This window comes from Stegastes partitus, unplaced genomic scaffold (genome assembly GCF_000690725.1).
Source record: "Stegastes partitus isolate 25-593 unplaced genomic scaffold, Stegastes_partitus-1.0.2 Scaffold4, whole genome shotgun sequence".
NCBI lineage: Eukaryota > Metazoa > Chordata > Actinopteri > Pomacentridae > Stegastes > Stegastes partitus.
In genome coordinates, this window is record NW_007577735.1 from 817612 (window position 1) to 836562 (window position 18951).

The 18951-nt window shown below is 43.3% G+C and overlaps 1 protein-coding gene across 1 annotated transcript; it reads right to left on the reverse strand.

Annotated features, from left to right (window-relative positions):
• Positions 1 to 1139: 1139 nt before the first annotated feature.
• Positions 1140 to 15570, reverse strand: LOC103354715 (PDZ domain-containing protein 4-like). The gene is made up of 8 exons (XM_008278185.1): positions 15511 to 15570; positions 7697 to 7750; positions 6930 to 7240; positions 6692 to 6779; positions 6503 to 6601; positions 6362 to 6424; positions 5924 to 6025; positions 1140 to 3164 (listed from the first exon to the last, which is right to left on the reverse strand). The coding sequence occupies exons 1-8, from the start codon at positions 15568 to 15570 to the stop codon at positions 1140 to 1142; spliced, it is 2802 nt and encodes a 933-aa protein (XP_008276407.1).
• Between the last annotated feature and the right edge of the window lie 3381 nt (positions 15571 to 18951).

The following is an 18951-nucleotide window of genomic DNA, read 5'->3' on the forward strand; positions in this document are numbered from 1 at the left end:
ATTTTGTAATGAAACAACCTTGATCACAGTCAACATGAACAAATTATATTGCATATTAACCAAAACATATTGGTCTGGGGGGAAAGGAGGAAATTCAGAGATGCTAAAAAAGGATGGAAAAGAAAAAAAATGAGTCTCTTTAAGTGGCAAAGGCGCCTTTTAGAATGCAACAATATCAAATGTTTCCTGTGCTTGTATGATACAATGTGCCGTTCTTTTAAAAAAAATCACTACGTTAGTAAATCAGCTGCTCTTTGCTTCAGCATTTATTCCCCCAGCAACAACATTTCAGTCTTTTTGTATCACTTTGAAAATTGTGCTATACAGTCAGGTCTGCCTGAAATGAAGGCACCGCTCAGCTCCTCATGATCACAAAAACGTGTGTGCTCTGACAGTGATGTTGCATTTCCCGTGTTGAAAAAGGGAGCGTTTGTATACGAACACTGCAAGAATGAGGGGAAAAAAATGTAACTACATTAGCTAGCACACAATGTTCTTTTGAGGATCTGCTTAATCAAAAGTCTGTTGTGGACACTAAATCTACAGTTTTATGGCACAGAAGTGACTGTTCCCTCAATATGTTTTCACAGCTGCATGATTCTTGGCCCCATTTTTCTCTGTTCTGTCGATGATAAAGGTGTAACAGAGGCCTGCAAAGATTACTTTGGAGTTGTGAGCCACTCCACTCATGGCTGAAAAGGAGGTGGTGTGATCTCTCACAGCATCTCATTATTATGTTGTGTCAGCCTTCTGACTAGAATATGTTTGGAAATGCTCATCTGTGCTTTATTTCCTAAGTCTGTCATACGCTACAGTGTTTTTAGCATACACTACATTTGTGATTTTGTAGAGTGCATTTGTGGAATGCACCTTTTAGTTAGACAGTACTATAAATATGGTTGTTTTCTGTTACTGGACAAACAAAACCTGGCAGTCTCAGTTATGACTTTTTAATATTTTAAGCTGGGGCCTAAGTAATGCTATTTTATATTGCCATCACGGGTTTTGTGTTGCTGCGTCCCTGCAGACAAATAATTGTGCCAAAGTTTACTGAAGCAGCTTGTGCTCATCCTCCAGGCCCTATCGAAACACTTTGGCACTTTCTTATCTCTCCCTAACTTTCTGCCTCCCATCTTATCTCAGACTGTGGTGACAGACAGCAGGGGGTTGTAGACTTTCTTCCCATCAGCCGACCTGGTGCCATGAGCCAGGAGCTCCTGTATGGTGATCCAGTTGTCTAGGATCCTGCGACTGCGCTTCTTCATGCTCCTGCGGTGGCACAGCTCCAGGATGGATGTGGGTTCCTGCTGCTGTGTGCTTCCCTGCTGACCTCCTGCACTGCCGCCCTGCTCCCTCTCCCGCTCTCTCATGCAGTCCAGACGGCTCTGCATCATGAACTCCCTGCGCCGCCTCTGCTCTCGGGCCTTCAGCAGCTGCTGCTTGCGCTCCTCTTTGCTCCAGTAACGGCCCATCTTCATTTCGCTCACAGCATCATCGTCCGTCGTCATGCCGCTGCGCTCCTCTCTGATCTTCATGGCTCGTGCCTTCAGGAGGCGATCCCTCACAGGCCGCTTGGCCACGTAGCGTGAGCCATCACTGCGGATCTTCACCTTCCACTCCATGCGAGGGGAGGCAGGCATCAGTGAAGGGGACAAGGGTAAGGACACAGCTCCTGGGAGCTGGTTGGCGTCTTTGCATGTGCTGCCCAGGCTCATGGGGCTGGCGTCACCCTCAGTGTCCATGGTGCCCTCCATGGAGGTGTTTCTGAGTCCACTCAGCCGCTCAGAGGTGGAGGGGGACCTCAGCTGCATGCAACTCAGGTAGCGCTGAGGTGGCTTTGTTTCAGTCTGACGGCGGGACAGATAAGGACTGTTTTCGGCACTGCGTCCACCAGCCCTCTCAGCTGTCCCGCTGGTTTTGGGGCTACGCCTCACCCCTCCATCTGAGCCCCTCCTGGTACCTACATCTCGGGACAAGGACCTAACCTTTGCTCCGGGGCTGGATGTCTTCACCTCAGTTCCTCTCCTGTGAGAGTGGGGAGAGTAGGGTTGGTTCAAGTTTGCTTTTGTCCCGTCTCCCGTCCTGATTCCTCTTTCTCTCTGCCTAGTTGGAACCTGCATACCTTCTGGGAGAAGAACATCTCCTCCCTCCAGACTCTGAGTGGAGGGTGAAGGGTACTGTTCATTGACCAGAGGGGTGCTCCTGCAACTTTCCCCTCCAGTGTTGTAGGCACTCGTGCTGTCCTTGTCTGAGCGCTCCCTCTCTGGAAGCTCATTAATATCTGACAGAGCATGGTGACAGGACTCCTCGCTCGCCAGAGTACCGATCATGTCCAAGCGTCCAGCTCCGACTCCAGCCCCTGCACTCGCTCCATTCTTGTCTTCAAGAGGCCAAGCCTTCATACAACGCTCCCTCAGCTGCTGCATCTTTTGCGCTCTCAAGATGTTGCGACACTTGAACTCCAAGTGGCGCAGCTCTTCTTCTAAAAGGGCCATCTCATGCTGCGTCAGGCTCTCGTTCCTGTTCACATCCAGTGAGACGCCCCCTTCCTCTTGTGCTGGCCCTTGTAACATCAGAGCATTGCTGTTCTTCTCATAGTAACACTTGATTTCCAGGAGCTCTTTATACCTCTCGCACTCCTCCTCTGTCAACCCAGGCATCATCATCCTCACAGGATCTGCCATGTAGGCCCTCTCCAGTCGCTCCATCTGCTCCAGACCTCCTCCATTAACACAGTCCAGCCCGAGGAGAGAGTCTGTGCTGAACTGGAGGTCCTGGGAGTGCAGCAGGGGTGGAGTGTCCCCTCTACTGGACAAAAACTTGCGCATGCTGCCAGGTGTGTTGGTGGCATTCGTATTGGAGGCACTGGTGTGGTCGTCTCCCAGGAGGTCGTGCTCCGAAGACTCCTCATATCTGGTGCTTTCATCTGTCCGGCCAACACCACTGTCCAGCTCCTGGCTGTTGCTCAGCACTGTCTGCAGCAAATCTGGTGAATCCCTGTTTACTGAGTGACTGTGGCTACGTAGCACACCTCCACCAGCAACACCGCCTGGTCCAGCGCCCAGTATGGAGGGGCTGTGCCTCAGTCTGTGGCTGCTGGCCAGATGGACAGCATTGTCCAGGGGCTCCAGGTCCAGCTCATCCGGATCTAGCTGGTTGTCATTCTAGAAGGTGCATCAGGCGCAAGGTGATGAATTGAGTTCAAGGCATCCCAGTAGAGGAGTTCATATTTAAAGAGAAAAAAAGAGACAAAGGAAAAGTATGCATTAGGATGTTATTGCACATTTGCAAAAAATATCACATTTCCAGGTCCAAAGCCATTTCCTTTCAGCTCTGTTTAGCGCTCCACCAATATCCTTTCTTGCTCTTCAGTAGTTAAATGTTCTACTACTACCTTTATCAAATGTAGTTATTTTTATGATAGGTAGTTTATAGTCAGTGGTGGAAAAAGTAGTCAGATCCTTTACGTAAGTGAAAGTACCAATACAACAATGTAAGATTAGATTAGAAGATTGGATTAGAAGCCTGATTTTCATTATGCTGCAGTGTCAGACAGCAATACAACCAAATTCTGATGTAAAAAAAAATCCATTATGAGTCAAAGTTCTATATGAAGAGTCCTCATTAAAGAAAACTACACAAGTATTTGCGGCAAAATGCAGTTAAAATACTAAAGTAAAAGGTTGTGTTTTCTCTCTTCCCCTCAGACTTCGATTAATTATAATGATGCATCAGTGTGTCAGCATTATGGTACACTTGTAGCTGCTGCAGGCGGAGCTAGAATAGAATAGAATAGAATAGAATAGAATAGAATAGAATTCTATTATTGTCATCAGACACAAAGTACAACGAGATTAACTTGTTTGAACTACTTTATATCCAGTTTTATATCCAGGAACTCCACATAAATCTCATGATTAACGGAAGAGGAAAGAAACAATGTTCTGATAAAATGAATCTGTTATTTCTTGGACTTTTTTCCTCTAATATTAGATTTTGTGAGATTTTGCATTATTTGAGTATTTATTGATGTCAGAATGTGAGAAGTTTGGTGGAACATTTAACAACTCACAGACATCTCGTGGTGCTTTTTGTAAGATGTAAGAGGTCTAAATGGTGAAAACCACTCGTATAATCTTTAACAATGTGTTGGATCTTAAAAGTTATCCAGCATTGTCTATTGTGTGAAATCATTATCCAACATGTAACTAAAGCTGCCAGATAAATGTAGTAGAGTAAAAAGAATAATACTTCCCTGTGAAATATAGTGGAGTGGGCTATAATTTAGCATAAAATGAAAAGGCTCGATTCTTGAGTGCATTTCGTCACTTTCCACCACTGCCTACAGTAGAATCTTAGAGCAACTCTAAGAGAATATATGTAAACCAAACGAATAAAGACCAGAAAACCAAAACAACGACGTAACAGACTCTGGAAGACCTGAGAGAAGCTGCCAAATTAATACGAGGCACATTAAATCTAAGACTTCAATCCACTGCTAGAGTAAAATATTGATTACAGCAGCTTTAATCTTGACTGCAACATACTTCTGAACTGATGTAAGAATAGCGCTCCTTACTGTCACTAGATGGAGCCAGTGCCCTTCGAGACTTTTGCATCACTTCAGTACTATGAAACTGCATTTGGTTTCTGTTAAGTAATTTGTCGATAGAGCTAAAATAACAACAATATGGTTTATAGAAAAACAGTAAATAAACAGATTCAAGTCAAGTATTCAGTATTGGAGAATAAAATGTCCTCTCAGAGTGATCCAGCCATTGTGACTGATGGTATTTTACATTTCATAAAATTGTTGCTGTTTCCAATCTGTTTACTTTAGAGTTCTGATTGGCATCCTTTCTAGAACAAATGAAATATAATGCAGATATTGTGGCTTAAATTAGTAAACAATTCACTCCCCCTCCTCCTCTTTGCAGATTTTGCCTAATTGCTTTGATTCGAATGTGAATTGCATGCAGACCGTGAGACGCAGTATTGATTATCTTTGCCTTCATTCTTATTCTTTGACAACCCCTTCAGTTCTCCCTCTTCCTCCCCAAAGACAACAGATCGAGCTTTAATCTCTGCTTGTGCTTTTCCCTCTGATGGTCCTCCCCTCTCTCGCTTGAATCTTAATGTGGGACAATGCCTTAGCAATATAAATCTTGTCAGGCTTTCACAGGTACCACTTGCACTCATCTGTTCAAACACAAGGACATATTTAATCAGAGGAGAGGTTATTTGTGTGTGCGAGCGTCTCTGACTAAAACCATTTTAATGAGAGCCTTTTAAATCTGCCCTGTGGCTCGGGCAGCATACAAATTTATATATTTTTTGCATTCTCACACACACACACACAGACTCTGTCTCCATCTGCAGCACATTTTTGTAACACTATGCAATGAAAAATCCATTTGAGTGTGTCGACATGTGTCAAGTTGTGCGTTTACAAGTGATTCGGCAGAGGTGTGTTATTGAGGGGGCGTCCGATGTGTGTTACGGTGCCCTCATATCTGCTGGAAGAGTGACCTTGAGGGAAACAAAGTGCTACCACATTAGCACTGTGAGCACAAGCACTATTTGTCTTTGTCTCCCTCTTGGTGCTATCTCTGTGCTCATCATGTTTTTGCACCTCTTTGCTTTTCTGCCTCCTTAAACCTGCAGGATGGGACAAAGCTGAGCACCAAGCTCTTATTCACGTCTCCAATTTCTTTTCCATCACCTTCCTTTCTGGTCTTTTTTGCCTCCCGATCTCATGACTAAACGCTAACACCGAGTATCACCTGCACCCTAGAAGGAAGGCTAATTTTCTTGCGACATCAAGAAGGGAGATAACAGAGGAAGAATGAATTTTTTAGGTCAGCATTCAGATTGAGCCCTTGCTGCGTTCTCTCCCCAAAGACCACATATCCAATTTCCTCACCTCTATCTCGGGTCGTGCGAGAAGCAGGGAGACATTAGTGCTGTCCTCTCTGGTGAGAATAGCTACCGCCTCCTCTCTGTTCTGGATGTCCACTCCATTTATCTGACACAGGAAGAAGAGGATAAACTTGAAGTAATGTCACATAATGTAAGACCCTTTTTACCAATGATAGACTCAATTAAATGGCACACTTCAGGGAAAGGGGGTTTCTTCTGAAATCTCGTTTTACCCTAATAGCATGGGTAATAATATTCAAGAAGGATTCCTATTAAAGGCTGCACTATTAGCAGTTTCCTTTAGATTGTGAATAAAGCTAGAGTGAACCTATTGTAGGCCAAGGCGCTATCTAAGACTTCAGATTTCTGCGTGACTCTAGGTAATAGAAATACATGAGCAGTAATAGAAGGAATGTGAGCTCCAGTACAATACGTCTTCTACCTGCAGTATTCGATCGCCCTTGCGGATGCGGCCATCCATTGCAGCAATGCTGTTTGGGTTCACCTGACAAAGAAAGGAATGTTTAGTGCTTAAGTATGAGAAGAAGAGGGAGGATGTATCGATTGGTCGAACTGTCTTCACCTCTCCTACATAGATGCCGAGGTCCTCCTCCTCATCCGTTCTGTAACACACCGTCAGACCCAGTTTATCCTGCTGACGAGACTTATACAACTCCACCTCCTGGTGCAGGCAGAGAAAAGTTAAAGCATGTCATACAGAGAAGAGTGCAGCAGCAGATTTGGAGTTCTAAGACAACTAATGACCTCTCACCTCATATTCAAGCTCGTCCTGCCTGTCCACTTCATGCTGAGTGATGTCAAAGTAGTCAGTGGGGTCGTAGTATACGGGCTCTATGAAGCTGAGAACATGCAGGACATAACATTTTTGGTAATTGGGGCAGACACCGAGTTCAAATGTGCGAACAGAACGGCGTGGACTAACACAGCAGATGAGCTGCGGTCTGACGGTTAGACATGCTGCAGAGGCCTATTAGAGAATTCCCACTCACAGTTCATTGAGTAGATATGGCTCCAGTAGTGGCGGCAGTGGAGGGGAAGGCGGTGGATCGGGCGGGGGTGGAGCTCCGCAGGGATGCTGGCTGCTCTTGCCCAGAGTCAACATATGCTGGAAGCTGATGTCCGTTTGGGTGCAGCTGTCCACACAGTCGGCCATGCCCATGGTCACTGGCACTTGCCCTCCAGGAGCTCCAGCCAGGCCCGCCCGTCTGCGAGCCCCCCGCCTCAGTATGTTGGACAGCACAGGGTCCCGTATGTCCAGGGTGGGATCCCCTGAAAGGCGGGACAGCTCTTTACCATTCACCTGTAAAAAAAACACAAAAAGATTGGCAGTTCAGAATCAAATAGTGGAGGAGGAGGAGGAGGAAGGGGAGGAGAAAACCTACGTGACATGACAAGACAAGAGAAACCACAAAGAAGCAGAAAGGTTGCAAAAAGATTAACTTAAAAAAATGGTGATTGTGGAGGACAAGAAAAGAGGAAGACCAGGTAGGGTTAGTTCACAAAGGAGAAGGAGAAACTATACAGCTACACGCACCTAAAATAAAATGAGACCATGTTAGTCAACAGAAAACTAGAAAAATACACTTAAGCTGACATGTAAGTGTATTTACAGCGTCACCCGGCTGGTGGTGTTCCTACAGGCACACAGAAACCACACACACACACACACACACACACACACACAAAAACAATTTATAAAAAAGGTTTTGACAAGACATCACACCAAGCAGCAGAGCAGAAAGCTGTATACTGAGACCTTTAATCGACCGTCAGCGTCAAAAGAGCACAGCATGTTGCTTACGTGACCCTTCTGTGGAGAGACAGACAGAGAGCGGCAGAATGGAGGAGTTAGAAAGCAATTACAGCTGTGATCGGCTGGAAAATGGAGAAAGAGTTGCTGAGAACTTCCTTCTTTAAGGAGACGAGCAAAGGCAGTGTTAGAAGAAAAGCACAAATTCAGGTTTTAGCATTCACAGAGATAAAAATGAGTTTCCTCGGTACACCGTGCCGGGTTTTGTCCTCTTTAACGCTCTTCTGCAAAACACTGATATCTCTCTTATGTGTGCCTTCGAAGTGGTTCCATCCTGCAAATATATTTAAATAAGAAAATGCACTTACATTCTGGAGGAACTAGTTTTGAACTCACTATTGTGAGGTGGAAAGTCACACTGATTTCTAGCTGAGAACTACACAGCATAATAGTCGTGTGTGTCCTGACTCACTGGTACTGTTTTAAAAATCCTGTAATTTCTGAAGCTTCTCCCCCCTCTCTCTCTCTGTACACTGCTGGTCCAAACAGCAAAAAGGAGAGAAAAGAGGCCTTAAAAATGAAAGACTATTGACAACAAAACTGGAGAAAGAATCAGACCAGCGCAAGGATTTTGACTTCAAGGTGATTTAACCAAAGCAATTCAGCCTGGATTTCCTACAACCCTGAAGGATAAAAGATTCATTCAGTATTGATGCATGTTCTTATCCAGCAGCTGTTGGTCAGTTCACTGCTTTGGTTGAGACTAAACTATCTCAACAACTTTGAGCAGATTTCCATGAAACTTTCTACACAAAGTTAAGGTCCTAGAGCTCTGGTGATGACCCCCTGACTTGTCTAGCGCCACCAGCAGGTCCAAGTTTTAATTTGGCTGATACTTTGATTTGTTTAATAGCCAAAACTACACCATAAAATAAAATTAAAAAAAATTAACTATATATATATTTTTAAAGTTTTTAAAGGTAACTTCTCGAACAATTTACTGTTATTGTAAAGATTGTGCAGATTTTACATTACAAATAGTAAAATCCAAGACATGTACCAGTTAACCATAAAAAAGTCCATTACTGCAAACAATAGACACATAAAAATCTATATTTTTCCAAATGATAATTCGTTAATTGGTTACAATGCTTGAAAATTACATGACTGTTTTACTGTATTCAAATCAGTTTTCAAAAATCATTAATTTACAGATATCTGCCATTATTTGACATAATGCATATTTCGGACTGAAAAATTGTTAATAAGTTTTAACAGTTATTTTTACAGATTTTCAGTGTTTTGTTTAGACATTTAGTAAAATCTCAGAAAAAAAGGTCAATAATTTACACAGTGTACTGTAAAAACAACGGGCCAAAAATGTGTATAATGTCCCATAAATGTGTTTTAAAATGTGTGACCATAAAGTTACACAGTTTTTAGGATATTCAAATCCACTAGAAATATCATTATTTTATCGACATTTGCTGTTAATTTTGCCATCTTTACAGTTTTTGAGTGTTACACATTTCACTGTTTGTCTTTTCTCACATACTTTTTCTGGCACCATTCAGTTTTTTAAATTATTATTAATTAATTAATTTTATTTATTTAATTACATTTTAATATCTTTTTACCTTTTCTTTTTTTTTTTTTAATGTAGAGACACTTTTATTATCCAGAGCTAGAGTTTGTTTATCATGCTGAATAGCAATTATGTTAGCATGATGCCAGAACAAATAATAAAACTTAGATAGAGAACATTAAACCTGCTAAATGTTACAAAGTTTTTATTGCCATTAGCAGGCCAGTCATTAGGAATTATGTGTCAAGATTTAGTCTATTTTAAGATCCACTGTGCATTCTGCTGGGCTCCTCTGTACCTTCGACCCCACCCTTAAAACACTGCGGTGGCTGCACTTTGCTGTCTAAAACTGAATGGATTCATTCAGATTGACACTTTTTTTTCTTATACTACCAACTCATAAAAACCAAATCAGTTCTCTTTCATTTCAGCACGTGTGAGACACATAAGCATGTGCGTGTGTTGTGGACTGAGCCAGACAGCCTTTGTACAGTTTCATTCATGTTGCACACAGTAACTGACCTTGGCTGTCTGCGACTCTCCACATCTTTACCACCCCGCTTCATTCTCCAGCTCCCTCTCTCATTTCTCGTCCCCTTCCTGTAATTGCATGTCAAATCAATGTTCCCCTGTGCAGCCAAGCACAAAAACTTTCTTGCCACATTCAGCTCCTGTTCCCCTCTGATTTTTTTTTTCTCCCCATTTGCTTCATACCAGCAACTGCACTGAAACCCTCCTCACATATCCTTTTCCATACCATGCTCGCCTCCATTTCCTTTTTCTGCTTTCTTTCTGCCCACATGTGCTTCTCTTGCCTCTCCTGCTTTTGCTGCCTCAGCAGTTCTGTCTGCTCTGTCCCCTCCCCAGAGATAAGGACTCACCCTCCTCTATTTCCATCTCTCTCAGCCAGTCCATCTCCTTGTGTTTGTTTCTTCCTTCCTCATGCTAATGTTGTTCCATAAATCTTGCTGTCTCCCTCTTAATGAGCCTCCTCACAACAAATAAGAAGCTTCCTCCCTACATGGCATATGGGTGATGAAGTAATTAACAGTCTGTAGTTTGCATGTTCTGTGGTGTGCATTGTTTCTGTGCTTTTTTTTTTTCCAGAGATTTCCATTTTCTCTCTGCTCTGTGCTCGTGACCACACGACTCTGCTGTCCAGGAGCAGAGAGAGGCTATTAGGAAGCAGCTCCATGGTCATGAGTGACAGGTATGAATACTGAGAGAGGGGGTTTCTCATTCATTATCAATGAGAGGTGCTGAGATTGCTTTGAAGATGACTTCATGCAGGGTAATGGGTTGTTGTGTGTTAGCTTTTTGGACCCGACTTGATGGAGAATCCATTACAATCTTACCAAGTGCTGTTCTCTATTATCTCTGGGTTAGTGGGTCATTGCATACATAAGATACTCGAGCTTTGCTAATAATGAAGCTGCTGGTGCACACCCATCCCCGCACTTCACTTTATATACAATATAGTTGTATTTAAAATGGCATTAAAATTCAGAAAATAACAGTCAAGTCTCCAAAATTCACAGCAGGGGGTGACTTGGTGGTGGTACCAGCGGCAGCTTGCGGAGCTGAGGGTGGGGTTGATGCGGGTTGAGATGAAAGAGATGCAAAGGGTTGAAAGTGTAGAGAGAGAGAGAGAGACACACAGTGAAAGGAGTGGAATGGGTAGAGAGGAGGTGAAGAGAGTGGTAATGATGAAAGTACAAAACAAGCTTTCAAGGAATTGCTGGGTGAATGTAAATAGTGAGTGAGCCCGGCTCTGGGTTCAGTACTTGCATGTAAACACGTACACACACAATGAGAGCTCATGGGGAATTACTAAGTGGTTGATGCATAATTAGTTTTTTGTCTGAAAGCCCTTTAAAGAGCAAATTAATCTCATGTGCTGTACAACAGGCTGAGATGAAAAAGAGACGACTAACTCCACAGTGTTATCCCACACAGGGTCTTCAGTGGAGGTAAAAAAAAAAAAAAACACACACAAACAATCATATCCGAAATGTGCCCTCATGGTAAATCTTTACCTCACATCGCTTGGATTTATGTGCCTGCAGAAGCTGACCGAAACCTGACTCCCCAACATATTGAATTCCACTTGTTTGCTAATAGATTTCTCTCATCTCCCATGCTTTGAAGGCTGCGGCAGTCACCCCCACCTCAAAAAATCAATTAATCTGGTGACCTCCTCCAGGTATAACCCCTGCTCTTTGATATCACTGAGCTCATTTAAATAGGCGTGCAGGGAGTGGCAGTCCCATTATAAACTGATAACAGTGAGAAGATATTGATTCAAAAGGCTGTTTAAACATTCTATGAAATGATGATGATGCAGCTAACAAGCCTCAGCGGGAGTTTGGAGCTTATAAATATACATAATTTGTCAATGCATTAATCAGTTTGAACAAAAGATCAATTATGGACAGCTTTTTTATTTTTATTTTTTATATTGATGCAAGAACACGAAGTACCTTTGGAAGAAATTATAATAACACTTGACTGATCCTGAGAGGGAAATAGCAGCACGTCACAGCCTATATGTCTTTACAATAAAGCCTTTGATCCTCTTTTTTTCTGTCACTCCAGAGTTATTAAATTAGTGATGAGAGTGACATGCTCCACATCAGCAGCACTTTTGTTCCATTTCCATGTCACCCTGAGAAGTCTCAGTTTCCAGACGCATGTATTTGTGCACAGACACGCACATGTGACTTGCACATTGAAGCTCACACCCTACAAGGTAACAGTCTGTCAGTCGATCCAATTAACCAGAGTTAACTGTTTTTTTCTTCTTCTTTCTTTGCGCCACTTGACATTTACCATGTATAAGCTTTACGTTAACATTTTATAAATGAGTCCAAACATGCTGTAAATGTAGTCGTAATAGAGTCAAAATGTCTATATAAATGTTTATTGATGAATTTGTTGACTGGATGCTGGTGTTTAAACTGATAAATGGCAATATAATATACAGTTGTGTTTATATTTAAACAGGCTCATATAGGAGAAGTTGGTATTGTTAAAACACTGCACATTAACAAGCACCTGTCCTCATATCTGACTGTAACTACACTGTTACTACACTGTAATTTGTAATAATAAATGTATTATATTACTACCTAGTGCTTGTAGATGCTAAATAGGGGGTTAAATCAAAGTGTTACCGATGAAATTAATAGAACAATTTAAGAAAGAGCAAAAGATCGTTGGGAAAATATCATAATGTTTCGTGCAGTCTAACACAGCAGCCCTACACTACATAATTCCTTTTAGATTTTTTTGATGTGTTACATCACATCATGCTGTCAGATGTACCACTGATGTTGTCCACCTTCGGTCTGTTTTCCTCTCACATGTGGGTATTTTTGTCGCTCACGCACATGAACAAGCCCTGGGTGTGAATGCTGTGAGCGTCTGCCGGTCGTTATTGATTCCGATGTTGTGAATGTCAGCATGTTTCTTCTTGTCATTGTGAATGAAGGCACATTAGGTTTGTTTAATGACGCCGGTTGCCATGGAAACAGCCTGCTGCTTTACAGTGAGAGGAAAAAGAAGGGAGCGGCTGCAGGGGGGATGCACAGGTTTCCTCTGTGTGTGTGTGTGGGTCAGGTACTCTGTACAATGTATGTAAAATGCAACATCTCACTCAGAAATGGTTTATGATTTGCACACAGGTCTGCAGCTGAATCTGTGATTCATCAACTGAATAACAATATGCTTTTTTTTTACTCGGGGCTATAGGAAGCAATATTGATTAGAAACATGCCAATGGGTGTGTACCAAGCACCAGTGTGCAGCCGATGTGTAGCAGAGGCCCGATGTATAATGCATGAGTTTTATTCCTTTGGCAAGAGAAGCAAGTGTTTTGATATAGTCAAAATTAACAGCCTGGTTTTACAGCACGGTGTAGCTGTAAGCTGTTTAATGCTGTATTTATTGTCTAAAGACAGACAAATTACTCAGTAGGCTGCATCTAATTTGAAGGTGCAATTATACACGTTAGTTAAGAAAAACAGCTCAAAGCTGCAAACCTCTGCAGGGAGAATATATAGCGTGGAAATGCATGAACTGTGGGGGGGAAATGTAATTATGATTCCCTTTTATGATAATTTTTTTTCAATGATTAGATATTGGCATGATGTTTGGATTAATCAGCCATCTGCACAGCAAGATCTGCTGTAGTGAAATGGCTCAGACTGAATTTTATAGAAAAAGCAGCATGTTGCCTGTGTCCACCTCTCTGCTGATTTTAGTATTTTTGCGTTATACATTTTTACTTCTTTTCCAGTTCATGCTCCTCATGAGAGACCTCCAGTTTTCTTTATATTCTCATTGCACTTATACTAGTCAGCCCCTCAAAGCCAACAACTCTGGCCCTGCTGTGATATTCCACCTGCATTTATTCTCTTTCCTCGTGCTTCTGCAATGTTGTTTCAGGTTAACCACAATATATGTAGTCTTGCTGCTCCACCACCCCAAAGCATCTGTTATCTTTACACAGCCACCAGTCAGACAACAGCTCTGCATATAACATGACAACTCCTCTGCATGCTCCAGATCATACAACCCATCTCCTGCCTGTCAGCGTTCGCTCCACTCATCGCCACACCCGTCTGGAAACCACATGCAGGCGTCTCGCCGAGCCGAAAGTGCTCTTGGATGACAATCTTCTCCACTGTACAGTTGACCTGACCAGATCAAATGATCTGATTTCCGCTTTCAAGGACGCTGACCTGCATGTGGTCAGTGTCGTTACTGCTGATTCCTGTTAGATAAGGTCACTGACTGCAGAATGAGCCGGCCCTGCTCTGGTTTTATGATCACATGCCAGACTGAGCACCCCGTTGTGCTCTTTAACACCCAGGTGATTTGTGAAGTCGCTCAAGCCTTTATATGCACCCCTGCTCCATGAAGCGCTCAAATCCATTACTTATGACATCTAAGGGCAAGCAACAGGGAAAAAAAAAATGATTGAAAGAAAGAAAAACGGTCTGGCTTTCCCTTCCCTCTTTCATTTGCTCATTCTTACTCCCTCTTCGACTCATTACCGGGCCTCTATTTGGACTCGATTCCTGTTTTCCTCTCTCTTGGCATCGCCTCTGGCACCAGATGCAGCTCAGTGAACTGGCCTGGGTCCGACATCCAACATGCAACACAAACCCTGCTGGTGCCACAGATACTAAAAGTGTTGCGCTGCATTCCCATGGGTGCCCAGCATTTTTCATGCTTAGTAAGCATGGGACTTATTTTGGTCACCCTATACATCACGGAGTTGCCGAGCAGTAGCGTCCTTCGGGCTGGGCCAGATGAGCTTACTCACATACTGTCTGTGGTCCCAGTTGGCAGGTGGTGCTGAGGCTGTAACCGTGGCAACCCCTCTCTCTCATAACACTTTAGCCCAGTTTAACAACCCATCCATCCTTCTGCCTCTGTGGCTCTGCACCACGAGTCTACGTTCTCGGTGCCAGCGTCTCTCTGTGTGTCATACAGCGCTGCTCTGCTCTCTATGATCATATCGCCATAATCACTGTGAAGCACCATTATTATAATTATCAGTGTTACTGTCGCTGAACGACTGTTCCAACTGCAATTAAAAGCCCTGCTCAAATGGCACGAGCCTATAGGCTAATTTATACATGCAGAAACACACTTGAAATAACACACATCAAATAAAAAGGTGGATTTTAGCAGAGGTTAAATGATCTGGAGCTTGTATCAAATCCGTCAGCTAATTAACTTTATTAATTGCTCCATGTGATGTTATCATGTTTCTGATGGTTTAATGTGGTGCCAGTGGTTTACTTTGATTTATTAATAAATAAACCAATGGCCTTATCTATCCTTGACATTTCGATCAATGCAAATAACGGTGTTTGTCATGTTGTTATTTTTCTAATTACATAACGTGGTTGCATAATGTTTTACTTTGACTTATTCATAAATTACCTATTTATGCTGCTCCATCACAGCAGTAACAGGCTGATTTATGCAAAATGTATTTGGTATTCAAAACCGGTTATTAGTCATTTAATACGGGGTTTAGTTAAAAGAGACGATGATGAAACATTAGCATGAGGACTGTCACTAATCCAGCAGCGTCACTGTAAGAAAGGGCCAAGTTAAGACAAAATGACAGGGAATACTTGAAAGGGAGCTCATAAAAGAATGCTGAAAGACTTGAAGAAAGAAACTTGAGCGTCTCAGACAGAAGAGACAGAGTGCTCACCTGGAACATGACCCTGTATTGGTCTTCAGGCTTTTGAACCACACACATGTTGCACCCCATTGTGACTTTTGACACGGTGCTGGACTGTGCAGGTCCAGCAGCTGCCCCAGGATGACCAGTTCTCACAGCAGGATTCTTTGTGTGGTCTTTGTCTGTGGCAGTGGGAGAGCCCCACCCTCATTCGCAGGGTTGTGGCATATAACACTAGTCCTCCTCAGAGCAGCGCACAACACACACCTTCCCGGGGAGAGCACAGTTTAATTGGCTGCGTCGCTTGCCTTGTGCTGTGTTTACAATTCAAGTGTTATAATCCAGAGTAAATTTATTCGTGGAGAGAGTTTCAGAGCAGCGAGCCCACGTGTTTGCTTCTGTCTCCATTGCAGGCAAAAAAATTCAACTTGTTTTAAGTTTGTGTGCTTGTCGCAGATCATCCAGCGTCCCGGTAATCTTATCTTTGCACGGTTTTTAACGAGGAGGATTGTGAGCTGGTTCCGTAGAAAAGACGTGTTGGAAGAGTCCTGCTGGTTGTTGTGCTTCACTAAACAGATCAGGCAGTTGTTTCAGTCAATTCATCCAGTGACTTGTCAAGAATGATCACAGAGAATACTCGCCGTACCCAAGCTACATTGGTTCTTTAATGTGAGAAACTGCGGTACAGAGCAGGTTTTCCCAGCAGAACTCTAGCTGAACTCCTCCACGCTGCTCCTGAGTTTATTCACTCACAGCACTAAACCTCCAAACAGCACATTTTCAGCAATGCTCTTTGAACAAGTTAGATACAAACAATGCAACTATCAAAGAACTTGCCTCAGTCCTGTTTTTCCTCCCGCTTTCCTCACTCCCACACCGAGCCTCCCACCCACTAGTCTCTCTGTGCTTTCCAGGTTTGCTGAAGGACTGCTGAGCGTGTCTGCTGAGATAACTTCGCCTCCTGAAAGCCCCGTCAGGCCCCTCTTCACCAGCTCTGGTCGTCCACTTGAGGATCACTGCATGTTTCAAAGCTGTTTCCTAATTTACCTCTATTGAAATCATGTGGAGGAGATGGGAAGGTTGGGTGGTGTACGGTGGCGCCCATTACACCATTAGCTAGGATGTGTAAGCCCCTCGCTGTGCAGCTAAGATAAGCTGAATGCCAGGGACACCAGCCTAGAAAATATGCACACCTGCAGATGCATCAAGACGGGAAACAGCCCACACTTCTTTCTATTACCAGCTTTACTAAACACACAACATTTCCTGTAGCTGTGAGCAAACCTGGCATCAGGGGAAGAGTCATTTTTTAATATAGCTTCTCCAAACAAAATGAAACATCCCAAAATCTTAGCTTTACTCACTACTAATGTAAATAACAGCTTTTATCTGATCTGTTGTCAGATGCCATGATAGTTTCTCAGCTGCAGCACTCAGCACTCTGGTCAGTTGCTCTATTATGAGGCTGAATGATGGATTGTAATTAAATTAGTGACCTCTTCAGACAAGACTCTATCTTGACTGTGTCGGGAAATTGAAAAGAAAAAAAAAACAACTCAAGGATGAATTGGATTTTGTGCCTATCGGAGTGCTCAAGATTGTTTATCACATTAGCAGTTAATATCCAATTATTTCATTTACAAAGCCAGGCTATCTTTTTAAATAAACCTGTGCCTATACTCTGCATATTTACCAACACATTCTCTCATGCCTTTTAGTTTGTCCTTGCCAAGCTATAATAAATGGCCTCAGACTATTTATATGGAACTCCCACTCACTCTAATATCAGCCTGCATCCTTCAAGGATAACCCGAACTTGAATCTAAATGTAACTTTCTCTGCTGTTTCCTCGCCCTCTGAGTCTCATCGTGTCGGTTAAAGCTTTATCTTTAATCCTCCAGCGAGCGGTCGGAGCTTGAGAGTCTTGTCTGAAAGGTCCATCGCCCTGTGTGCTGCCGGCGACAAGGTGTTAGAGCTGCTAATCCTCATTCAAGGCTCCACTACACCTGTATCCTTTCCAGAGGGTGTGTAATCCCAAACTCTGGCTCCTCACACACACACACACACACACACACACTCACGCCCTCGTGCACACAGGAAAACTATCTGTACTCAATAAGAAGCATGATAACTTTGGGGGGGGGGGAACAACCTGATAGTGAAACTCTTGAGAGCAGACAGCCAATCAAGCTACAGTGAAGTGTCAGACATGCTCAGCGGGCAGGTGTGCTGCAACTGTCAGCCCCTCTCTCCATCTCCTGTTCACCTCTATCTGCCTGAGTGTCAGAGCTACATGATTGTTGCAGCCGAGTATCTAGGACGATCCCCAGCCTCCCATGCTCTCAGAATAAAACATGGCATGACATGACAAATAAAGCCTTCCTATTAGAGCACCGAGTATATAAAGATGTCCTCAGATGGCTCGAATGCACGTGCAAAAGTTAGTCCATCTTCAGCCTGGAGCAGGATAGAAAATCAGCAAGAATGGCAGTCAGTAAGTCCATTTTAATCCTCCTTTTGTCCTCTGGTCATTCTGTTTGAAATATCCACAGGAGGGTGTTTAAATGTGAGAAAAGAAATAAAAACCATGGTGAGTATTCCAGGTGGTTGGAGTGTTGAGCAGAGTGCAGCGCCTGTCTCAGGTCAGTGATAAATCACCATCAGCAGCCTCACAAGATGAGGGAAATCACTAACGGCTGATTGGAGGATACTTCTTGGCTTCTCCCCCTGGGCACGACGGCAAGTGCACTCCCCCACTGCAGTGGGAGGGGAGGAGGGGGGGGGACACAAAAGGCGGCTGTTCCCCAGCGGTGATGGAGCTTTTACTGATCTGCACGCTGCACTACTACTGAATCTGAATCTTCTGGATTTTACACTGTATGATCTCTCTGTTTCTCTGCCTCTCCCCCACCCTCTTTCTCTCCATATCCAGGGCTGGGCTACTGCTCTCTTTTCTAGTCCCCCATAATTTTTACCCACACCTCATTTGCTATACCCTTTCCCTCCTCCTCCTCCTCCTCACTCTCTCCTCTACCCTACCGCTCCCTCTCTCTGCTTGTCTGCAGGCAAGAGAGAGCAAGCACTGGAAAGTCTCTGCGTTGTGCTGGAGCAGGACAGGACGAGATAACAAGCAAAGCCACATAAAAGTGAATGAAAAATCAAGGTTTCCACACACTGGCCAATCAAAACAAGCAGGGAATATGTTTATTCATCTTGTGACATTTAAGTGATTCCATGTTACCTTGTGTTGTTATGAGATGTGTTAGAAATGAAAAAAGAAGGGGTGATTGTACTTTCACATGGCAGTAAAAAAAAAAAAAAAAGTGTTAGAAATGAAAAAAGAAGGGGTGATTGTACTTTCACATGGCAGTAAAAAAAAAAAAAAAAAAAGCCCAAAGCAGGTGGAGAGCTGATGACTGGCTGTGCATTCAGATGAGGTTCTGTGCTGCCACAAAAGAAGGAGGGAAAAGA

What these genes read in the sequence shown, in the direction of transcription:
- LOC103354715 (XM_008278185.1), bottom strand. Translation starts at nt 15,570, where the DNA reads ATGGGGTGCAACATGTGTGTGGTTCAAAAGCCTGAAGACCAATACAGG. An exon ending in ACGCTGACGGTCGATTAAAG is followed by an intron (nt 7,241 to 7,696) that starts GTCTCAGTATAC and finishes TTTTTTTTACAG; the next exon opens with GTGAATGGTAAAGAGCTGTC. An exon ending in TCGGCATCTATGTAGGAGAG is followed by an intron (nt 6,425 to 6,502) that starts GTGAAGACAGTT and finishes TTTCTTTGTCAG; the next exon opens with GTGAACCCAAACAGCATTGC.